Genomic DNA, 23,481 nt, shown 5'->3' with positions numbered 1-23,481 from the left:
TGCTGGGCTCCGGCGATCCTTCCACCTCAGCCTTCCAAGTAGCCGGAATTACAGGCATGCGCTACCACGCCCGGCTGATTTCGTGATTTATTGTAGAGATGAGGTCTCGCCAAGTTGCCCAGGCGGATCTCGAACCCGCGGGCTCAGACAATCCACTCACCTCAGCCTCCCAAAGCGTGAGATTACAGGCTGAGCCACCGAGCCCAGCTCAGTTTTGTGTTTCTTAAAATGTATAAATTTTATTGACACTCTATATGTGTGTGTGTGTATAAAATCTATACACATTTTAAATACGACATTCGAAAGATGGCATTAATCAAATGAATGCTAGCATCACCATAGGACAGGCAGGACAAAGAAAATGGCAGAAGCATGGTTGAGCACAAGTCATACTACACATGGCTACCATAATTTAATTCAACTTTGAAAAGTAATACATAGATAGCGTCTCTTAAAGTGTGTATACATTTTTTGGGCACCCCGTGTGTGTGTGTGTGTGTATGATTTTTTTTGAGACAGGGTCTCACTCTGTGGTCCAGGCTGAAGTACAGTGGCATGATCACAGCTCACTGCAGCCCTGACCTGCTGGGCTCAGGTGATCCTTGCACCTCAGCCTCCCGAATAGCTGGGACTATAGGCACACGCCACCACACCTGGGCTAATTTTTTTGATTTTTTTTTTTTTTTTGTAGAGACAAGTTCTTGCTGTGTGGCCCAGGCTGATCTCAAACTCCTGGGCTCAAGCAATCTTCCCACCTCGGTCACCCAGAATGCTAGGATTACAGGTGCCACACCCAGCCCCCTTCATATATTGAGCCAGTTTTTCCAACACCATCTACTAAAGAATCTGTCTGTTCCTCACGGAATTCTGGTGCCGCCTCTTCTATTTAGGAAGTTTCCATGCAAACCTAGGTCTGTCCCTGGGCACGCCGTCTGTTCCACTGGTTAACTCCAACTGTTCTTCCCCCAACACTACACCTTTTCTTTTCTTTTCAAGTCAGAGCCTCACTCTGTCATCCAGGCTGGAGTGCAGTGGCATACTCATGGCCACCGCAGCCTGGACTCAGGTGATCCTTCCGCCTCAGCCTTCCAAGTAACTGGAACTACAAGTGCACACAACCACACCTGGCTAATTTTTTTGATATTTTTTTTAATCATAGCGATAAGGTCTTGCCAAGTTGCCCAGGCTGGTCTCAAACTCCCGGACTCAAGAAATCCTCCAGCCTCGGTCTCCCAAAGTGCTAGGATCACAGGCATGAGCCACTGCACCCAGCAACAGTACCCTATTTCTATCATGATGGCACATTCAAATTAGAGGAGAGGGACCATTTACAAGGGGGTGATAGGATCCCCCAGGCTAGTAACAGCGAGGGAAGGATCATTGCTCCCTTTAAGGCCCAATAAGGATGAGTGGGGGAGGCAGTTGCTAACAAGGGATGATGGAAAAGCCTGAGGGAATGGCACTGTGGAGCTGTGCCCTTTCTTTGGGGGACATGGTGGTCCCTTGGGAAGGGCCCAGGAGGATAAACACCCTAATTTTTCTCTGGCTTCCATCTCCTGCAGGAGCTTCCCATTGGCAGACCCGACAGGAAGGAGAGGGTAAGGGAGACCAATCCATACAGGTCGTAGGACTCTAGACCTTGGACCCCAGGACTTTAGGAGGCCAGACCTCCCTGCTGAGATGTCCAGTGTGCGACCTCCATTTGTACTTGAGTCCTGGTCTCCACACATATTAGGGCCAGGCTTGCATACAGGTCAGCCTTCTGGAGGCCAAAGCAGGGGGGAAGAAGAGAGGCCAAGGAGACGTACAGTCCATCATGCATCTTCAAGTCTAGGGGAGCAGACCCTGAGAACTACTTTACATGCGGTTATCAGGGGAGGCTTCTTGGAGGAGGTGGTTTCTAGCTGTGACTTGAGTGCCAGGATTGTTGGCCCACCTCCTGCCATCTCCCCTGTCCAGATGGTGCTTCAAGAGGCAGCTCGTGGACCTGGTGATGGAAGGCATATGGCAGGAACTGCTGGACAGTGCCCAGATTGAGATCTGTGTGGCCGACTGGTGAGTGGAGTGACACCTGCCTGGGCACCAGTGGGGCTGTGGCAGGGGCATTTCGAGGCAGCCCTGATACTGTGCACCCTGCAGTGAGGCTGGGAGAGGAGGCAATGCTCACAGTTGCCCAGCCAGGGAGGGGCGGAGCCTTGGGGAACCCAGAGCCCCCACCCACCTGCATTCCTCCGCACCCTGTTCCCAGCAGGCCCCAGGGTTGTCCACCTGGGGCCACTGACTGGCTTGGAACCCCTCTAAAACTAGTCACTTCCCATCACCCCAGCTCAGCACTGACCACTAAGGGCTTGTGGATGCCCAAGGCCTCCGAAGGGAGGGAGCACTGTGCCCTGTGACCTGAGGCTCAGGGGGGTACAGTGAGACAAGGATGCTGGCTAACTTCGGAGTCAACGAACCCCTACCTTCCCAGAGCACCCAGACTCCTCCACAGAGCATTTGAGCGCTGCCTTCAGGCCCTTGCTCCTTCCCAGAAAAGGCAGTCCCCTCCCTGGGACTCTGGCTCCTCCCCAAAGTCGCCAGGCTCCTCCCCTGGGCTGTGCCTCTTCCTCAGACCACCTTCCCTTGCCCGCTGCAGCTAGCCACCCAGGCTCTCCAGAACCCACCCCCGGCCACCCAGGCTCTGGCTCCACTCCAGACCAGCCAGTTCCTCCCAAGACCAACAGGGCTCCACCCCCACACCCAGGCTCCTCCTCCAGGATCTGGCTGCCCCGCCCCCAGAGGTCCGAAGGCAGGCGGGGACCTCTCCAAACGCCGCGCAGTTGGGCAGGGCCCTCACCCGGTGCAGGGAAGCCCCGCCCTCAGCGTCCCACTCCCAGCCCAGACGGCGCGGCTCGAGGCTCACTGCCACTCGACAGGTGGGGCGCCCGAGAGGGCTGCGGCTGCGTCTACCGGCTCCGAGTCCGCCTCCTGGACGTGTACGAAAACGAAGTGGTCAAGTTCTCCGCGTCGCCCAACCCGGTTCTTCAGTGGACTGAGCGGGCCTGCCGAAAGGTGGGTCCAGGCTGTCTCCAAGGCGCACACACCAGCCTCACCTGTCGTTTTTGCTTCTCGGTCCATCGCAGCTGAGTACCTACAGTAATAACAGCTAACAGCCAGCGAGCCCTTATTAGGTCCCAGGCCCTATGCTAAGAGGACTACATATGAACCCATTTCATTAGCACAACAACCCAGTGTTCAACACACATTTACTGAGCACCTACTGTGTGCTGAGCACGGCTCTCAGTGCTGGGAATGCCCTACCTTCATTCTAGAATTGTGGAAACGGAGGCAGAGAGGTTAAGTGACTAGCCCAAAGTGATCCTAAGGTGTGCAGACAGCGATTGAAGCCCAGGTGGGCTCCCAAGCCCATAATGTCACAAACCTCACACTTGGGCAGTCCTCAGAGCAGCCATTTGGGTGGTCTCGATTTCGCTCTTGTCCTCCTCCCACCCACCCCCACACCTCCAACACACAATCACAGCATCCAGAAAGACTCCATTACAAAATGTGTCAGAGGCTGGGCGCAGTGGCTCATGCCCGTAATCCCAGCACTTTGGGAGGCCAGGGTGAGAGGATTGCTTGAGCCCAGGAGTTCAAGACCAGCCTAGGCAACATAGCAAGACCTCATCTCTACAAAAAACATTTTTGTTTTAGCCGAGCATGGTGGCTACCCAGGAGGGAAGACAGGAGGACCGCCTGCAGTTTGAGGCTGCGATGAGCTGTGCTTGTGCCACTATACTCCCATCTGGGTGACAGAGACCCCGACTCAGAAAGTGTTAGATGACAGCTCTCCCTGCTTGTAACCCTCCCATGGCTACATCCAGAGTTCCAGTCTGCAGCTGTAACGAAATGGAGCACTGACCCCTACTCCAACACGATGAACTCTGCAAACAGAGACCAGACACAGAAAGGCAAACCCTCTATGACTCCACATATATGGAATGTCCACCAAGCAGATCCCTGGTTGCCAGAGGCTGAGGGGAGGAGGAATTGGAAGTCACGGCTAAGGATACACGGTTTTTTCCTGGGGCGATGGAAATTTCCAGAATTAGACAGTGATGATGGTTGCATAGTCTTGTGATTATACTCAAAACCACTGGACTGGACATTTTTAACTGGTGAATTTCATATTATGTCAGTTTTTTTGTGATTCAGAGTCTCACTCTGTCACCCAGGCTGGAGTGCAGTGGCATGCTCACGGCCACCACAACTTCGACCTGCTAGGCTCAGGCGATCCTTCTGCCTCAGCCTTCTAAGTAGCTGGAACTACAGGCATGTACCACCACACCTGGCTAATTTTTTTTTTTAATTGTAGAGACGAGGCCTCATCAGGTTGTCCGGGCTGGTCTCGAACTCCTGGACTCAGGCAGTCCTCTTGCCTCGGCCTCCCAAAGTGCTGGGATTACAGGCTTGAGCTACTGCACCTGGCCCTATCAATTTTATCTCAATTAAAAGTTGCCCAGAGGCTGGGCTCGGTGGCTCAGCCTATATAATCTTAGCACTTTGGGAGGCCGAGGTCAGTGGATTGCCTGAGCCCACAGGTTCAAAACCAGCCCGGGCAACTTGGTGAGACCTCATTTATACAATAAATAAAAAATTAGCTGGACATGGTAACACACACCTATAGTTCCAGCTACTTGGGAGGCTGAGGCATAAGGATCACAGGAGCCCAGCAGGTCAATGCTGGGGTAGCCATGAGTATGCCATTGCACTCCAGCCCGGGAGACAGAGGGAGACCACCTCAAAAAAAATTGTCCAGAAAACCCAAGACCTCTTGTGGCCCGGCCCACAAGGCCCCTCACAATCTGCCTGTGACCGCCCTGACCCACCTCTCCCAAACTCTTCTCTCATCAGCTCCAGGCATCCTCCCACCCTGTTCCCTCAGTCTGGAACAATCTCCCTCCAGAGCCTCACACGGCCCCCTTCCCTCCTTCAGGTCTCGTCTCCGTGGGGCCTTTGCTAACTCGCTTTACTCACACATTCTGCCACCCTCCTGGCAGAATGCCCTTTGCTCCCTGCCCCCATCTGTCTTCAGGGCATGGCGCTCACTAGAAAGTCAGCTTCACCAGGACAGGGGCTTTCCGCTGCTTTCTCACTGCTGTATCCCCACCCACCAGAGCGGGGCCTGGCACCCCCCAGTCCTTCGGAGTATCTGTTGGGATGAAGGAAGCCGAGCCCATGGGCCTCACCCTCTCTTGCTCTCCATCTCCCTGCAGGTCTCCCACGTCTTCACCAACTTTGGCAAGGGCATCCGCTACGTATCTTTCGAGCAATACGGGAGAGACACGCGTTCCTGGGTGGGACACTACGGTGCCCTGGTGACCCACTCCAGCGTGAGGGTGAGGATCCGCAGGTCCTAGCGACCTGCCCGGTGGTGCCTTGAGGGAAGTACTGCCAGCTGCTGGAGTCATCAGCCAAGACCAGCTCTGCAGCCAGAAGCTAGAGGATGCCTGGGGATGGTGGTGGGGAGGGTCTCACGGGCCATTCCCAGCACACCTCCAGTGAACCCCGCTTGCTGGCTGCTTCAGCATAGTGGTCCTCATGCTGTGTGACAAATCAGGGATCCAACCAGACTGTTCACTGCTGCCTCAGGTGGGGGGTGGGGAGTATCAAAAAATAACTCAGAGATATTTCATTGGTTCACTTGCCTGCTGACTTTCTTCCACGTGGATGTCAGTGGGTAGACTCGGCCACAAAACGTGGGCCAAAGCAGGATGTGTAAGAGGAGAAACTCAATGGGGAGAGCAATGATTTGCTGACTTGTTTTGGGGGTGAGCTGATCGCTGGCAGTCAGCAGGGGCAATCAGGGGGGGCAGTCTGTCCTTGAGACCAACAGGGGCATTGGAGGACACCATTGCTATAGTTGGCGGAGTCTCTGGGATCCTGCCAGGGGCATCATTGCCTGCACTGCCTGTTGGCACCTCCTCTGTGGGCCAGGGCCCCACCTCACCTCCTGCCCCTGCTTTGGGGGCAGCTCACCTGCCAGGTAACTCCTCCTTTTCCCCACAGACCCCTGGAGCAAGGCTGCCATGAGAGAAAGCTCTCCTGACCCCACCCATGACCCCCCTCACCTCTCCATTTACCAGCTGGGTCTGGCCAAAAAGCTTGCTCAATAAAATCGGTGCTGAAGACAAAGTGCTGGGTGATTTTGACATGCACTTGTCTGCCTCCAGCTCTGATCCCAGGAGACCTGTGCTCTTATGTTTACAATCATGAGAACTTCAGGGCCATTGCCTTGCTAAGCTATAGTGTGGCCATGTGCTCTTTGAGCTGTGGCTGTCGCCATGTTTCCTGGCTTTGGATCCCTCCCCTACCTTGGGGAGGTGAATCTCCTCTTTTTCTCTCTCTTCTAATTTAGTATTTAAATGAACTACTTCCTAATCTAAAACCAAAAAACATGAGAATTTCAGGAGGCTGCTGAGCACGTACAGGACATAGATGAGAGCTTCCAGCACCTCGGGCCAGCTATGCCCACCAAACGGCTCTGAGGCATGCACCATTATCGATGCCATTAAGTCCAGCCTCAGAGTTTAAATGACCTGCCCAAGGTCACCCAGCCAAGTAAGTGGGTGAGGCAGGGCTTGAACCACAGCTGGGCTCCACAACCCAATGGTATAAGCAGGTCCCATGTCTGAAAATCTAATGTGGCCAAGCACCTGATCATGAGTTCAAGAATTACAATAGGTGCCATTTTCCAGGGGAGGAAACTCCAGGCCCAGAGGGAGAACCAATATAGCTAGGTCACAGAGCAATTAAGAGATGGAGCCAGGATTTGAACCCAGATGTGTGTCAGTCTGGTAATATAAAGGAACAGCTCCCAGGTGAGGTGCGGTGGCTCATGCCTGTAATTCCAGCACTCTAGGAGGCCGAGGCAGGAGGATTGCCGGAGACCAGGAGTTTGAAACAAGCCTGGACAACACAGCAAGAACTCATCTCTACAAAAAACTCAAAATAAATTAGCCAAGCATGGTGGCATGCAACTATAGTACCAGCTACTCAGGAAGCAGAAGTGGAAGGATCACTTGAGCCCAGGAAGTTGAGGCTGCAGTGAATTGTGATCGTGCCACTGCACTCCAGTCTGGGTGACAAAGTGAGACCCCCAAAGCAAAAACAAAGCAAAACAAACAAAACAACCGAACCGACAGCTCCCCTGTATGGAGTAGCATATCCCTTCAACTTCAGTGTTATAATTACTGCTATTTCCCAGACAGCCGGGCTTGAGGGTAGGGGTCTCAGCTGCCTGATTCCTAAGCCTAAAAGACGGGAGCCCTCCACGCATGTTATGCAGAGAGCATCTAAACTGCTCTTCGCCAAACTGAACAAAGGACATAACCACAAATGAACTATTTTCTGGGGGCGGAAATTGGAGCCCAGAGAGGCCATCATGGCGACACCGCACACAGGGCTTCACCCCGCAACCATGGGATGGATGTTTATTACAGCCCCTCCCCGCAGAGGGCAGTACAGAGTCCTGTCCCGGCAGAAGAGGTCTCAGGCCGACACTCACCACCGGAGCACAGAGGGTTGTCAGAAGGGCACCACCCCCACACACCCCACTCCTATGCGTGGTCCTGGGGGAAGAGGCGAGCCAGGATGTAAGCCCAGAAAGCTCAGCGGTGGCCGCCTGCAGCGCTGGGGTCCCCAGAGGAAGCTCTCCTGCGGTCACTTCTTCTGCACGTGGCCACAGTCGTACTTGCCGCGCACAACAGTGAGCTTGACCCCCGGCAGGTCCTGGGTGCGGCCGCCCTGCACAAGAACGACGTGGTGCTCCTGCAGGCTGTGGCCCTCCCCGGGGATGAAGCACACGGCCTCGCGGCCCGTGCTGAGCCGCACGCGGCAGCACTTGCGGTTGGCCGAGTTGGGCTTCTTGGGCTTGCGGATGAACGTGCGCAGGACCACGCCCTTCAGCTGCGGCCGCCCCTCCGTGGGGCCCAGCTTCGCGGGCCGCCGCTTCGGGGGCCCCAGGCGATGCATCTGGTTCAGGGTGGCCATGGTGCGGGCAGCCCAGAGCCGGGGAGCCAGGGCTAGGCCTGGAGAGACACAGGGAGGAGGACAGACAGCCGTGTCAGTAGCCACACTTTATAAGGATGCATCTCTTTATGTCCAGGAGTATTTACAGATGATAATAACAGCTAACGTTTATTGAGCAACTACCACGTGCCAGGCTTTTTTTTTTTTTTTTTTTTTTGGTTTTTTGAGTTGGAGTCTCACTGTCACCCAGGCTGAAGTGCAGTGGAGCATGGAGCAATCACAGCTCACTGCAGCCTCAAACTCCTGGGTTCAAGCAGTCCTCCTGCCTCAGCCTCCTGAGTAGCTGGGACTATAGGCCTGTGCCACCACGCTTGGCTAATTTTTTGATATGTAGTAGAGACCAGGTCTTGCTATGTTGCCCAGGCTGGTCTGGAACTCAGAGGCCCAAGTCAGCTTCCCACCTCCGCCTCCCAGAGTGCTGGGATTACAGGCACAGGTATGAGTCCCTACGCCTGATCCAGGTTCCCTTTTAAGCATTCCCAAGAATTAATTCATCTTATTCTTCAAGTAAGGCATTAATTTTAATGCCGTTTAAAAATAATAATGTGCATCTCTGTAAGCTCTGGTCCCCTCCCCAATCTGGGGGAGATGGATCCCCCTTCTCTCTCTCTCTCTCTAATCTACTTTCTAAATAAACCATAATCTCCAATCTAAATAATAATAACAATAATAACAATGTGCTAACACTGTGCCAATTACCATTCTATGCCTGGTAAATAATTTAACTCGGGTCACCCCACAGCAACACTGCAGGGTGTTCCCAGGAGGTGTCACCCCTCTGCTCCAACCTACACCCAACCTGTGAGCAGAACTGCCAGCTTGACCTTCAGCAATGAGCAGAACTGACTCCCTCTCTCCCTCCTCCACTACACCCACCTCAGTCGTGTCCATCCCTGGCTCCTGCTGGACTTTCCCGCCCTCGCCTCCCCATCTCCCTCCTCTCACAGTCTGTTCCCTGCATGGAGCCAGAGGGAGGCTGTGAACGCCTGAATCAGCTGGCATCCCTTTCCTGCTCAGAACCCTCCTGGGCCTCCTCTCACCCAGGGAAAACGATAAACTGCTCTCCTTGGCCTACGAGGCCCCACCTGATCTGCCCTTGGAACTTCCCTGATCTCAGCTCCCCACCCTTGCTCACCCAGTTCCGGCCTGAGTCCCCAGAAACACCAACAGAGAGACCAGTGTGGCTGCAGTGTGGTGAGAGGAAAGGCAAGTTAGGGACTGAGGGCTGGAGAGGGAGATCTATTTTCAAGGCCAGCAGGACCTGTTCATGATTGGATACAGGCTGCAAAAGAATCCATTCAGGCATGGTGGCTCACGCCTGTAATCCCTGCACTTTGGGAGGCCAAGGCAAAAGGACTTCCGAGTCCAAGGATTCAAGACCATCCTGGGCAACTCAGCAAGACCTCATCTCTACAACAAATCAAAAAATTAGCCAGGTGTGGTAGCGCATGCCTGTAGTTCCAGCTACTTGGAAGGCTGAGGCGGAAGGATCGCCTGAGCCCAGCAGGTTGAGGTTGAGGTTGAGGCTGTGGTGGCCATGAGTGTGCTGCTGCACTCAAGCCTGGGAGACAAAGTAAGAATCCAACTCAAAAAAAAAAGAGAGAGAGAATCCAGACAACTGGATTTACTCTACGAGTCACCAAGCACTTACTATGTCTCCAATAACGGAAATAGCAGTGACTGAGCGCCCTGGGCCTCACCCAAGCTCTTGGGCTCTCAGGTGACAATGTCTACCTTCTATCTACCCCTCTCGCTGGGTCACCAGCCCTTTCACTCAGATGCCCTCTCAGCACCGCAATTTCACACTCCCCTCCACACCATGGGCAGGCCTCGGCCTACTGTCTTATGTCCCATGTCTTCTTTTCTTATAGCAGAAACCTCCAAGGGGATGAGACATTCCTAGAAGTCTGTGTCCTTGAACAAGACTCAACTTCTCGGGGCCTCCGTTTCCTCCTCTGCATTACAGTACCAGGATCTGATCCCCTTCTGGGCACCACGTGTGTATGTGAGGCTACCATGAGATACCACATGTCAGTTCCCAAGGCAGGTAGCAGGCCTGTCTTGCCCACAGGTGATCCTTGGTGAATGGTAAACAGAAGGGGCTTAATAAAGGCTTGCAGGAGTGAACAAATGAATGAAATACTTCACACAGGGTATGGCTCATGGGAAGCACTTGATGTCTGAAGAAGGAATAAGAGCCTAAATAAAGCTGCCCTCCAGTGCCTGGCACACATTAGGTTCTTGAAAAATACTAGTTGGATAAGCCAGGTGCAGTGGCTCACACCTGTAATCTCAGCACTTTGAGAGGCGGAGGCAAGAGGATTGCCTGAGCCCAGGGCTCCGAGACCAGCCTGGGCAACTTGGTGAGAACTGATCTCTACAAGAAATCAAAAAATTAGCCGGGCGTGGCGGCGCACGCCTGTAGTTCCAGCAACTTCGAAGGCTGAGGCAGAAGGATCTCCTGAGCCCAGCAGATCCAGGCTGTGGTGGCCCTGATCGTGCCACTGGACTCCAGCCTGGGCGACAGAGTGAGACGCCGACTCGAACACAAAAAGAAAGAAAGAAAGAATGAATGAGAAATGGCAATTGCACGAATAAAACGCCTAGGTTGGACGTCTCACCCACGGGGGGTAATCACTAAGTACCTGCCGAAGAAGTAGCTGACCCCACTCCGCTTGGAGCACGGCAGCCCGCAACGAAGCCACTTTCGACCTCTTGCTCTTGCAGCTTGAGCTCCGCTAAAACCCTCCTCTGTATCCACCCGACTCCCTCGGGCTCCAGCAGCGGCACACAAGTCCCAGGGGAAAAAACCCTCGCCCAGGCTCGGCCCTGCCCAAGCCCCCCACTTACCACAAGTCAGGGACGTGTTGAGGCCACGGAGAAGGCCAGACCAGGACATCGTCCCTGTGTTCTGGTGTCTTACGAGTCTCAGAAAACGGGGCGGGGGGCGAACGGCCGTAGTCGAACGAGGGTCCAAATCCCCCCGTCCCGCTCTCAGGACCTTCTGTGCTAAATCTAAGGAAGATCCTCTACAGGTCTAGCCATGATCTCTTTACGCTAACAGGAAGTCCCTCCGTAAATTTAGCTCTGAGTAGATTCCCAAGGACCCAGCGGCCCTCGCCCGCACACAGGAGGAAAGGAAACCGAGAGGCCCGGGAAGGCTCGGAGGACCCAGGGACCCACCGACCTCACCGACCCCAGAGGCGGACACGCTGAGTCCTGCGTCCAGCCCCTTCCGGGGGCTATTGGGGCAGGGATTGGCCGGTTCTGCCTCCCGTCACTGAGGGGGCGGGACATAGACGACGATTGGACAACGACAGAATCCATCTCTGTGGCCTTTCCCCACTGAACCGCTTTTGAGGCCTAGGGAGGGCATACGTCTTCTACGATCTGATTGGCTACTTTGCGCATTGGTCTAACCGCGGAGAGGGCGGGACGAAGAGAGTACGTGCCTCCTTGTCTCCGGGCCAAGATGTCCGCGTCCGTGGCGCGGCGCTTGTGGCCTTTGCTGGCTCGCCGGGGACTCCGGTCCCGGGGAAACTGCATCTGCAGCCACCGCACAGGGAGAACTTTCGCTACAGAGAAACGAGAACGGAATCTCCTGTACGAGCACGCGCGCGAGGGTTACAGCGCTCTCCCTCAGCTGGACATGGAGCCGCTGTGCGCATGCCCAGAAGAGTTCGCGCGCACCCTGGAGCTCCGCAAGGGGGAGCTGCGGCCGGAAGACCTGCCCGCGATCGTGAGTGCGCTTGCGCGGCCCGGCTGGGCGCGGGCTGTTGGTTTTACGAAAAATCTAACCGGGTCTACCCGACGCGCTCCGGCAGGGGACGAACCTATCCGGGAATCTTAGTTCCGTCCCAGATTGAGCCAACTTTTTGTTCGTGGCCCCCACTTTCCGTGCCAGTTTCCACAAGCGCTAAGGCCCTATGATATACCAGTGATGCCTGCTGTGTCTTAGACACCCGTTAGGCGGCTGTCTCATAATGCTGCTGGGCGCCTTCTGTGCTCTAGGAACCTGCTATAAGCCATTGCCCCGTGCGCTCCCACCCGCCGCCTGGCTTACCCTACGGCCACGAAGAACAGTGGGGACCGGAGTTGAATCAGACAGGGACGGGCGTGGGGTACGGTGGAGCTCTGGCCTTCGGCGAGTGAGGAGTGGAGTTCCACCTCTACCACTCGTAGCAGGTTGTTAAACAGGGTTCGTGAATGAATGAATTTAATGAATGGTTCTGTCGAACTGATATTTCGGAAGCAGCTGCAATGTTCCAGTGTTCCAGGTGTTGCGAATACGCGGCGAATCATGATAAAATCGCTAGCACGTATATAATACCACGTAATGGAGAACTAGAACCAGGTTCCCACATCTCTCTAATGGAGTGCTGAAGATGGTGGGATCCCCAGGCCGTCCCAGCCCTCTCTCGGACTGCCCTACCCGCCTGTCCTAAGTACTTTATACGCATTAGCCTCATTTAATTTTCGCAACAACCATATGAAGTAGGTGCCATTGTTTCCCTCCTCACAGGAGAAATTAAGGCCCAGAGAGGTTAATGAACTCGCCCTAGATCATGCAGCTGGTAAATGGCAGAGCTTTCTGGCTCCAGAATCCACCGTCTTAGCTACTTCATTATGCTCACTCATGAGCAAGATGATCTCAGTTCACAGTTTAGTAAAAGAGACATATATTTGTTATACAATTATAAATATATGGGGGGGGGCCCCAAAAAACCGGAATTTATTTGCAAAAAATGGTTTACTTATTCTTACATGCTTAAATTTGTCACCTTCAAAGTAGTCTGTGTTTGGTGCAGTACACCTATAGAGATGCCTTTTCTATTGATCAAAACAGTTTTTGAACTCATCAGTTTGGATGCCCTTCAGTGCTTCTGCCATTTTTTTCTTTTTTGTTTCTTCCACATGGGCAAAAATCCTTTGAGAATTTTTTTTCATCAGGGAGACAGAAAAATAGTCACTCGGGGCAAGGTCGGGTGAATAGGGAGGATGGGGCATGGGTGTCATGCTATTGGGGTCAAAAACTGCTGAACACTCAGCACGGTGTCCTGAGTGTGGGCAGGTGCACTCGTAAATCACCCATCGTGAAAAGGGCAAATACGTTGAAAGAATCTAAAAAAAAAAATTCACTGAAGCCAAACACAGCCTCCGACAACAATGCTAGCTGGTACACTGATGCTGGTAGATTCTTAGAACACTTAGCTAGCAGGGAAAGCCTGTACTACAAGGGGCCTGTCCTCCAACTCGTATACTAGTTATAATCTCTGATAAATGCTGGGAAAGTAAGGTAGAGAATAACCTGGGAAGGCTTCTCAGAGGAGGTGGCATTAGGCAAAGATCTGCAGATTGAGTGAGAGTTACCCTGAGAAGAGGGGAGAAGAGTATCCCAAGTGGAGGGACCAGAATATGCAAAAGGCTAGAGGTAGGATGGAATATTCCATCTGATGGACATGTAGTTATTTTAGAGTGGCACACCCTTTCATAGAGTTTTTCAACTTTGTGGCCAAGAATAGGAAATACATTTCACATCCTGACCCAGTACACACGCCCAAAATTGAAACCAAAGTTTCATGAACAATTATTGCTTTTACGGTGTATTCTTACTTTAAACTTATATTCTCTTTCATTTTTTAAAGTTCTGGCTTAGGCCTGTAATCCTAGTATTTTGGGAGGCCGAGACAGGAGGATCACTTGAGCCCAGAAGTTCTTGGCCAGCCTGGACAACATAGTGAGATCTTGTCTCAATTTTAAAAAGTCAAAAAACTAGCCAAGTGTGGTAGCATGCACCTATAGTCCCAACTACTCAGGAGGCTGAGGCAGAAGGAACACCTGAGAGCAGGAGGTTGAAGCTGTGGTGAACTGTGATTGTGCCACTGCACTCCAACGTGGATGACAGAGTGAAACCCCAACTCAAATAATAAATAAATAATAAAGTCCTGGGGCGGAAGGATCGCCGGAGCCCAGCAGGTCGAGGCTGCGGTGGCCGGGAGCAGCCACTGCACTCCAGTCTGGGTGACAGAGTGAGACTCCAACTCAAAAAAAAAATAAAAAAATAAAGCCCTAGTTAGACCACCATTAGGGTGGCTATTATAAAAAAAAAACAAAACAGAGGTGGGGTGCAGTGACTCAGCCTGTAATCCCAGCACTTTGGGAGGCCTAGGGGAGAGGATTGCCTTAACCCATGGGTTCGAGACCAGCCTGGGCAACTTGGCAAGACCTCATCCCTATAATAAATAATAAAAAAAAAAAACTAGCCATGTATGGTGGTTCATGCCTGTAGTTCCAGCTACTTGGAAGGCTGAGGCAGAAGGATCACCTGAGCCCAGCGGGTCCAGGCTGCAGTGACTGTATGAGCGTGCCATTGCACTCCAGCCTGGGTGACCAAGTAAGATGCCAACTCAGAAAAAAATTCTGTTGTTTACAAGCCACCCTGTCTATGGTGTACTGCTTCACAGCCTGAATAGACTAAGACAAGGTTCTAAAACTAATTCCGGATCTCCATACTAGCACTTTTAAAAGTTGTGATAAAATGCACATAATATAAAATTCACCTCTTTAGCCATTTTTGAGTGTACAGTTCAGTGGCACTAAGTACATTGGTATGCTACCCTCCCCACCATCCATCTCTAGAACCTTTGCACTTTCCACAATGGAACCTCTGTACCCATTAAACACTAACTCTCCTCCTCCCTGGCGACCACCATGCTGCTTTCTGGCTCTCAGGATCTGACTCCAGGTACCTCGTGTAAATGGGATCATATACCATTTGTTCAGGTCTGGCTTGTTTCACTTAGCGTAATGCCCTCAAACTTCATCTACATTGTAGCATATTTCAGAATTGCATTACTTTCTAAAGCCGAATAATATTCTATTGTATGTATACACTACATTTTGTTTTCCCATTCATCTATCGATGGACACTTGTGTTGTTTCTATCTGTTAGCTAGTGTCAATGCTGCTGTGAGCATGAGTATACAAATATAAACACAAAAAAACAAAAACAAATGACTTGTTCAAGTCCCTGATTTCAGTTCTTTTGGAATATATCTTCAAGTGGTATTGCTGGATCATATGGAAATTTTTTTTAATTTTTTTTTTTTTTTTTTTGAGTTGGAGTCTCACTCCGTCGCCGAGACGAGTGCAGCGGCCGCTCCCGGCCACCGCAGCCTCGACCTGCTGGGCTCCGGCGATCCTTCCGCCTCAGCCTTCCAAGCAGCTGGAATGACAGGCGCACGCCACCATGCCCGGCTAATTTTTGATTTATTGTAGAGATGAGGTCTCACCAAGTTGCCCGGGCGGGTCTCGAACCCGCGGGCTCAGCTATTTAATTTTTAAAGAACTGCCACATTGCATTCCATGGTGGCTGCACCATTTTACATTCCCATCAGCAAGGCACAAGGATTCCAATTTCTCCACAACACAATTCTTGCCAATACTTGTTATTTTCTGGGCTTTGTTTTGTTGTTTTCTTGAGTTGGATTCTCACCCTGTTGCCCAGGCTGGAGTGCAGTGGCACATTCACAGCCACTGCAGCCTCGATTTCCTGGGATCAGGTGATCCTCCCACCTCAGCCTTCTGGAACTGTAAGTAGCTGGAACTGCAAGTGTGTGCTGCCAGGCCCAGCTAATTTTGTGATTTATTGTAGAGACAAGGTCTTGCAATGTTGCCCAGGTTGGTCTTGAACTGTGGGCTCAGGCAATCCTCTCGCTTCCACCTCCCAAAGTGCTGGGATTACAGCATTTTTAAAATTTTAATAGAGATGAAGTCTTGCTATGTTGCCCAAGCTGGTCTCAAACTCCTGGCTCAAGCAGTCCTCCTGCCTTGGCCTCCCAAAGTGCTGGGATTACAGGCTTGAGCCACTGCATCCAGCTTCAGAAATTTATTTCCCACAGTTCTGGAGGCTGGAAGTCCAAGATAAGGCACAGGCAGCTTTGATGTCTGGGGAGGGTGGCTTCCTGGTTCACAGATGCCATCTCCTCACTGTATCCTCACATGGTGAAGGGGAAAGGGAGCTCCCTGGGGTTTCTTTTACAATGGCACTAATCCCATTCTCCAGGGCTCCACCCTCATGTTGTAATCACTTCCCAAAAGCTCCACCTTCTCATACCATCACCTTGGGGGTGAGGATTTGCAGGGGACGCAAACATTCAGCCCACAACACCCAGTCATGGTCATAGCCCAGTGCTTGCAAAACACTTCTGTAGGGTTCAGTTCCCCTCAGGGTCCATTGTCCAGTTTCAGGGAAGTAAGAAAAAGTCCAAGATGGAGGCTTACCCGGAGGTGATCCATGTAGCCACTTACCCACTCCCGCTCCTGTCCATGGGTTGGTCTTGGTCACATGAGCACAAGTAGCTGCAAGGCAGCCTGGCAAATGTGTCCTAATTCTGGGCAGCTGTATGCCCAGCTCAAATTCAAGGAGTTCTAATATTGGAGGGAAGGAGGGGAGAATGGCCCCTGAGGGCCAGTGAGGTCTCCGCCTCACCCTGCAGCGGGTCCAGCTGGCCAGTGGGCGGGTCTCCAGCAGCAAGGGGTGGGGTGGCGGCCACCTCCCATCTTTCCCTCCTGTGTCCACCTCCAGATCTCCACGTGGCAGGAGCTGAGGCAGCTGCGGGAGGAGATTCGGAGCCTAGAGGAAGAGAAGGGGGCTGTGACGGAGGCAGTGCGGGCCCTGCTGGTGAGCATGGGGTCCTGGGGCGGGGAAGATGCAGGCAGCGAGGCTGCCTCTAGTGGGTCCCAGGAAACTCAATTGAAAGGACTTGAACAATGCGGACAGGCATCGCCCCACGTAACAAGCCTCCCCAGCCTGGCATCTCCAGGGTTGATTCATGAGCAGCTCTCCAGCATCCCCAACCCAGGCTTCCTCTCTGCACCTGCAACTTCACTGCATTGATCTGACATGAGTTTGCGCCGTCGTAGTTCCAAGATGGCTGTCCTAGCACTGCATCTCCTTGCGTGACTGCCAGAGGCAGAACACAGGGACTTCTCTGACTTGGGTGCTTTTTCCAAGGGCAAGGAGCTCTCTCCTTAGGCCTCCGCAGAGTCCCCTCCTGTCTCCTGGCCCCAACGCCCACCCCGCACCAGTCATCAGCAAGAGGGATGGAGTTCCTGCCGCCAGCTTAGAGCCAGTCAAGGATCAAGCGCAGGCTGCCCCCACTTTGCCTGAACTACAGACTGCCGAGGGAGGGTAAACTGAGTCACGGTTCTGTGGAAAGTAGGAAGGAGGGATCTCAGATCAGACAGCCAGCAGCATCTGCCACTGAGGGCTTAAAACAATCCTAAGAATAACAGCAGAGGTTTATGCAGCCATCACTGTGTGCCAGGCCCTGGGCCCGGCACATTCTGTGCTCTTAATCCTTGCAACAACTTTGTGAAACAGAAATGATACAAATCCAGTGTTACTACTGGGGAAACTGAAGCCCCCAGAGGTTAAAACTTGTGTCGGTCTCACAGCCACGAAGTGGGAGAGAGGCAGGGGTCTCACCCAGCCATCAGACTTGCTTTTTTCACTACTGTGCTCCAAGGCATCTCATACCAATAATTACATCTCCCGGTGACCTCCTACTGTGTGCCAGGCCCAGGCTACATGCAGTCAGTAAAACTGATACAGTTGTTCAGTGAGTGCACGACAGCCCTGCCAGGGAGGTCCTATTATCACTCCCCTTCACAGATGGGGACACTGAGGCTTAGAAAAGGGCAGAGATTTGCTCAAGGGCCTACAGCTGGTAGGGGTCCAGCATTCAGACCCAGGCTGCCCAATTCCCTCAGCTTTTCAGGATCAGAGAAGGTTCAGTGTGTCCAAGGCCCATGGTTGCAGGACCCCAGATGCACACGCACAGACCTTACTCTCCGAGTCTCAGTTTTCTCCTCTGCAGACAGAGACCCCATGACTGCCAGCCTCGTAGACTGGATTCTGAAGATCATGTGAGAGCACTCTGCACAGAGCCGGATGTGGAGGTGGCACTTTTAAGCGAAGTGCACATGTGATTACTGTTAGTGATCTTGCCATCTCCCAGCTTTACTGGCAGAGAAACTGAGGCATAGGGTGGCAGAGGAACCCAGCCAGGCACTGGCAGAGCAGGAGATTCAGATCCCCTGGCCTTGTTTGACCTTTTACCCCTCCTTTCTTTCTTCCTCCCCACCCTCAACCTTATAAACCTCATCACCCCCTCTGTCTCTTTTCTACCAGGCAAACCAGGACAACAGCCAAGTGCAGCAGGTACTACAGGGAGTTGGTGTCCTGTCCCCGGTGGGAAGTGGGCAGGGATGATACCATATCAATCACAGTCCATCTACTGTACGGCAGAGAACCCAAACAGATTTAAGCCTCTGTTGATACAGGAAACTAAAAATACTGGCTTCAGGTGCAGCTGGATCCAGGTCCTGGTGCTATATTTGGTTCTGCATTCCTCTCATTCCCAGACCTGCTTTCTCCCCTTGTGGAGGGAGGGGCAGGTCAGGCACACCTTCCTGCTGGCTGCAGCCAAAGTCCTGGAGCTGATTCTTTTTGTTGTTGTTGTTGTTGGAGTCTCACACTGTCGCCCAGGCTGGAGTGCAGTGGCACACCTATGGCCACCGCAGCCTCTACCTGCTGGGCTCAGATGATCTTTCCACCTCAGCTTTCCAAGTAGCTAGAACTACAGGCATGCACCACCACACCTGGCTGGTTTTTTGATTTATTGCAGAGATGAGGTCTCGCCAAGTTGCCCAGGCTGGTCTCGAACCCACGGGCTCAGGCAGTCCTCTCACCTCGGCCTCCCAAGGTGTTGGGATTATAGGCGTGAGCCACTGCACCCAGCTGGCTGATTCTTAAGAGCTCAGCGTGGGTCAGGTGTTTATGTCTGAGCCCGTCATCGTGGCTAAGGCAATAGGATGTTCCAGCTGGCCAGGCCTGACTCTTGTCCCCTTGAGCCTGCCATGTGGGGGTGAGGGGATGTCCCAGAGGGAAATTTGGGATGCTGAGCCAGAAGAGGGCCCAAATGTCCACCACAGAGGTTCTGCCGGGGAGGATGGAGATCAAACTGGTTGGGCGACCCGTGACCCTTCCCCGGGCTGACTGTGCCTGTCTTGCCCCCAGGACCCCCAGTATCAGGGTTTGCGGGCACACGGCCGGGAGATCCGGAAGCAGCTTGCTCTCCTGTACCCCAGGGAGGCCCAGCTTGAGGAGTGGTTCTACCTGCAGGCACTGAGGCTGCCCAACCAGACGCACCCAGACGTGGTAAGTGATGTACTGGACAGGGACAGGCAGGGGCCGCCTGGTGCCACCTTCCCCGTGACACCTCCTATCTCCCTGCAGCCCGTCGGGGATGAGAGCCAGGCCCGTGTGCTCCACGTGGTCGGAGACAAGCCAGGTGAGCCACACCCCAGGGCCTGGGGCTGCCAGGTCCTGGGGTTCAGGGGCTCCTGGAGCCTGCAGGGAGGACTCCTCGGGTCTGGGACTATGGTAGAGCCTGTGGGACCCCTGCCCGCCCGGCTGGGCTCAAGTAGTCTCAGAGGGGCGACTCTTGGGTTGTCATCCTCTCTACCCTCACCCACTGGGCTTGCCCGCCCTGTGTGTTGGTGGGGGGGCTGTCCGTCTTCTCTGCCTCTTTCTGTCTCTCTGGCCTTCTACCTTGGTCCGTGTCCCTTGGCCCCTCCTACCTGTGTGTCCCCCTCTCTCTCTGATTCCCACCCTCCCTCCCTGTGGAGTGTCCTTCTTTCCCTGCCTCCTCCTCTCCTTTTCTAACTCTCCTTTCCCTGCTTTTCCCGCGTCCCTCTGCCCTGTTGCCAACTCTGCCTCCCTCCCATTCCCTTTCCCTGTCTCCCCCTCCCTCCCTCCCTCTCCCTCCTCCTCCCCCCCTTTCTGTCTCCTTCCATCTGTCTCTCATTTCTGTCTTCCTTCGCTTGCTCTCTTTTCCCTGCCCCTTTTCCCTGTCTTCCTCTCTCCCTGTTTCCTCTTTCCTTTTCTGTCTGTCCCTCCTCCCTGCTGCCTCTCGAATCCTCTGTCTTGGTCCCATCTCTCTTACCTTTTTCCCTGTTCGCTTGTGCCCACATCTAGCTTTCTCCTTCCAACCCCGGGGCCATCTGGAAATCGGCGAGAAACTTGACATCATCCGCCAGAAGTGAGCCTCTCTCCGCCACCAGCATGCCCCCGACCCCCACCCCACCCCCGCCCACACCCCCACCACGCAGACGCCCCTCCCTCCCACCCCCGACAGCTGGCACCCGAATCCTGCCTCACTGGCCTCAGCATGGAACTTGGAAATGCCAGGACCACACCGGGCATGAATGTTTGATGCCTGGCCCCATCTGGCAGCCGGGCCTCTGCCTCCAGGGCCATGAGTCCCCCTCGTCCCCCACCAGCCTGTGAGCAGCCACCTGTCTGTCTCCAGGCGCCTGTCCCACGTGTCTGGTCATCGCTCCTATTACCTGCGCGGCGCTGGGGCCCTCCTGCAACATGGCCTGGTCAACTTCACCCTCAACAAGCTCGTCCTCCAGGTACGGGCCAGGACAGGAGGGCTGCCTTGAGGGGCTGGCATTGAAGCTGAGCGTTGAGGGCTCAAGGCTGGTGGGAGGAGGCGGATGTCTAGTCACTGTTCTCAGAGCTTTCTGTGTATTACTGACACATTTAGTCCTTACAACAACTCCATGAGGTGGGTGCTATTATTATGCCCACTTTAGAGCCTGGAGCAGGGAGGTGACTAGCCCAAGGTCTCACAGCTAGCCTGGGGAGCTGACCCAAGAGCCTGCACTTGTAACCATTGCACCTCACTGTCTGCCTGCCGCATAGAGAGAGCATTTGGGAAACACATCCGTTGGCACCAGTGGGCCTAGCAGGGGCTGACTGCCTGGGGCATTGGCCATGGTGAGGGATCCAGACATTGCCTGAGGGCACTAGATAGCCACGGAAGGCTTTAAGCTGGGGAGGGGTCTGGTCAGATCTGTACGTTTGAACTACACCTCCTGCTTGCCTGTGGGATAAACTGAGCGGGGGGCCAGAGAAAACCACCAGGCAGGCAGCAGATAGGGCCCAGGAACAGGGCCTGGGGCCAGCTCCGAGCCCACTACTCAGGCCGTGTTATTTTTTGCAAGGAGGGGTAGACTTGGAACGACGGAAGCCGCTGGTGCACTCTGCTGCGTGCCTTCTTCAACACCGAGCCTGGGGCCTGGGGGGTGGGCATCCCGGGTTGCTCCTCACTCACCCTCTCCCGACAGGGCTTCACCCCCATGACCGTGCCAGACCTTCTCCGAGGAGCTGTGTTTGTGAGTGGGGCCCTCCGCTCGCCCACTGGGTGTCAGGCCCCGTCCTGGAGGCCGTGACAGGGTGACTCCAGATGCTTTCGGGGGAGGAGCCAGGGTTGGACTGCAAGACAGGAGAGGCCCAGGTTGCCTGTGCCCTGAGCCCTGTGGCCTGGCCTTCTCCCCCAGGAGGGCTGTGGGATGACCCCGAATGCCAATCCATCCCAAATTTACAACATTGATCCTTCCCGCTTCGAAGACCTCAACCTAGCTGGGACAGCGGAGGTGGGGCTTGCAGGTGAGCATCTGCCGGGACACTGTGGGGTGAGGAGTGGGAGGGCAACTGGAGCATCAGGGTATGGGGGGTGCCTGCCTGCCCAGGACAGCTCAGCAACCCCAGGGCCAACATGTACGGTTGTGTGGGTTGTGTACTACACAACAGTACAGTGACAGTCCAGCCGTGTGCCCTGACATGGGGTTGCATCCGCCAGAGCAGATGCCTCTTCTCACAAAGGCTTTCTCCGGACAGTGGTAGTCCTGACTGAGACCCTGTTGTCCCCTTCTCCCAGGCTACTTCATGGACCACACTGTAGCCTTCAGGGACCTGCCAACCAGGTGACATCCAGTTTCCTTAGACCCTGTCCCCGCCTGTGATATTCACCGCCCGCTCTCTGACTCGACCTCGCCTGCTCTCTGCTAGGATGGTTTGTTCCAGCACCTGCTACCGGGCAGAGACAGACACGGGGAAGGAGCCGTGGGGGCTGTACCGCGTGCACCACTTCACCAAGGTCGGCAGAGCTGGCCAGGGAGCCGGGTCCCCCCAGCTCCAATTCTCCCGACTGACCCCTGTGCCCCTGCCCGGCCTCAGGTGGAGATGTTTGGGGTTACAGGCCCCGGGCTGGAGCAGAGCTCGCAGCTGCTGGAGGAGTTCCTGTCCCTTCAGATGGAGATCCTGACGGAGCTGGGCTTGCACTTCCGGTGCGGGGAAGAAGGAGTGGCGAGGGGGCGTGAGGGTGGGCTGGCTGCCCCCCTCTGAAAGCGCCTCCCCACCTGCCCCCTCGCTGCCCCTTATTCCTGATGGATGGTCATAGGAGGGGGCGTGGGAGTGTCTGTCCCTCTGTCATCCGTCGTCGGAGTGTGGGCAGCACAGGTGCTCCAACCTGGAGACCCGGGTCTCGTCCCTCTCGCCGCTGCCTGCTCCCCACAGCCCACTTGCCTTTTCAGCATCTGGGGGAGCAGGGGTGAGAAAGGGAGGCCCAGGTGTTGTGAGCCCCACTTCCTGTCTCACCTTGTCAGTCCCTCCTCGCTTCCACGAGAGGCTGAGGGCAGGAGCGCGGTGGCTCGCCCCTGTAGCCCCAGCACTTTGGGAGGCTGAGGCTGGAGGATTGCTTGAGCTCAGTCCAAGATGACCTCGTCTCTGCAGAAAATTGAAAAATTAACCGGGTGCAGTGGTGCGCACCTGTGTTCCCAGCCACTCGGAAGGCTGAGGTGGGAGGATGGCCTGAGCCCAGGAGGTCAGGGCTGCAGTGAGCTGTGATCATGCCACTGAATTCCAGCCTGGGAGACAGTGAGACCCCGACTCAAAAAGGAGGCAAAGAAAAGGGGCCTTCTCTTCTGGGTGACGCCTCGTCAGCCTGGGGGTGCTGCTGTAGAGAGGGGAGTGGACATGGTGGGCAGCCTGCAGACCAGGCCACAGGCCTTCTGTCCCAGTGTCAGCCTCCACTTTGTGCCACCTTGTCCATCACGCCCACCTCCTCCCTCTGTCACTGCCTTCCCCCTTTGTTGTTTTGAAATGAAGTTTATTAGCGAAAGAAGAGAGGAAAGAAAGGGAGGCGTGCCGAAGCTGACAGGCCAGAGAACCCACTGTCTTCTCCTTTCCTGCCATTGTCCCCCCCTTTGGTTCCCCTCCCCCCATCTCCTCTGCCCGCCCAACGGTCACCATGCCTTCATCCTGGGCTGCAGGGTCCTGGACATGCCCACCCAGGAGCTGGGCCTTCCCGCCTACCGCAAGTTCGACATTGAGGCCTGGATGCCAGGCCGTGGCCGCTTTGGAGAGGTGAGCCCTGCGCCAGTGGGGAGGTGACTTGGGAAAGAGGACGGCCTGTCCCCGCAGCGGATCCTCAGCCCACTGTGCCCCGCCCCAGGTCACCAGCGCCTCCAACTGCACCGACTTCCAGAGCCGCCGCC

At 54.5% G+C, this 23,481-nt stretch overlaps 3 protein-coding genes across 4 annotated transcripts in view; 2 read left to right on the top strand and 1 right to left on the bottom strand.

The window, feature by feature from the left end:
* FBXO17 (F-box protein 17) overlaps positions 1 to 5,672 on the top strand; it is an 8,510-nt gene extending 2,838 nt beyond the window's left edge. The window contains exons 3-5 of the mRNA XM_021707191.1: positions 1,960 to 2,055; positions 2,916 to 3,051; positions 5,256 to 5,672. Of these exons, the coding sequence (XP_021562866.1) occupies positions 1,960 to 2,055; positions 2,916 to 3,051; positions 5,256 to 5,399 (376 nt within the window). The 3' untranslated portion in view covers positions 5,400 to 5,672. The remainder of the gene's footprint in view (positions 1 to 1,959; positions 2,056 to 2,915; positions 3,052 to 5,255) is intronic.
* Positions 5,673 to 7,445: 1,773 nt separating this feature from the next.
* Positions 7,446 to 11,221, bottom strand: MRPS12 (mitochondrial ribosomal protein S12). The gene is made up of 2 exons (XM_008074389.1): positions 10,921 to 11,221; positions 7,446 to 8,069 (listed from the first exon to the last, which is right to left on the bottom strand). The coding sequence occupies exons 1-2, from the start codon at positions 10,967 to 10,969 to the stop codon at positions 7,702 to 7,704; spliced, it is 417 nt and encodes a 138-aa protein (XP_008072580.1). The 5' UTR covers positions 10,970 to 11,221; the 3' UTR covers positions 7,446 to 7,701.
* Positions 11,222 to 11,509: 288 nt separating this feature from the next.
* The window catches only part of SARS2 (seryl-tRNA synthetase 2, mitochondrial), a 12,575-nt gene continuing 603 nt past the window's right edge, over positions 11,510 to 23,481 (top strand). The window contains exons 1-16 of one of the 2 annotated variants that reach the window (XM_021707187.1): positions 11,525 to 11,809; positions 16,658 to 16,753; positions 18,266 to 18,295; positions 18,441 to 18,515; positions 18,840 to 18,841; positions 19,225 to 19,294; positions 19,373 to 19,427; positions 20,114 to 20,177; positions 20,448 to 20,553; positions 21,271 to 21,318; positions 21,484 to 21,592; positions 21,864 to 21,909; positions 21,995 to 22,082; positions 22,163 to 22,272; positions 23,257 to 23,350; positions 23,439 to 23,479. In XM_021707187.1, coding sequence (XP_021562862.1) covers positions 11,543 to 11,809; positions 16,658 to 16,753; positions 18,266 to 18,295; positions 18,441 to 18,515; positions 18,840 to 18,841; positions 19,225 to 19,294; positions 19,373 to 19,427; positions 20,114 to 20,177; positions 20,448 to 20,553; positions 21,271 to 21,318; positions 21,484 to 21,592; positions 21,864 to 21,909; positions 21,995 to 22,082; positions 22,163 to 22,272; positions 23,257 to 23,350; positions 23,439 to 23,479 — 1,301 coding nt within the window. In that variant the 5' untranslated portion in view covers positions 11,525 to 11,542. Of the gene's footprint in view, positions 11,810 to 16,657; positions 16,754 to 18,265; positions 18,296 to 18,440; positions 18,516 to 18,839; positions 18,842 to 19,153; positions 19,295 to 19,372; positions 19,428 to 20,113; positions 20,178 to 20,447; positions 20,554 to 21,270; positions 21,319 to 21,483; positions 21,593 to 21,863; positions 21,910 to 21,994; positions 22,083 to 22,162; positions 22,273 to 23,256; positions 23,351 to 23,438; positions 23,480 to 23,481 lie in introns of both variants that reach the window. The other variant, XM_021707186.1, reaches the window with a different exon arrangement.

The sequence above is a fragment of the Carlito syrichta genome, unplaced genomic scaffold (assembly GCF_000164805.1).
Source record: "Carlito syrichta isolate Samal-C Ts95f unplaced genomic scaffold, Tarsius_syrichta-2.0.1 Scaffold316424, whole genome shotgun sequence".
NCBI classification, from domain to species: domain Eukaryota; kingdom Metazoa; phylum Chordata; class Mammalia; order Primates; family Tarsiidae; genus Carlito; species Carlito syrichta.
The sequence above is the reverse complement of the archived record's forward strand: the minus strand, read 5'-3'. Positions and strand labels throughout refer to the sequence as shown.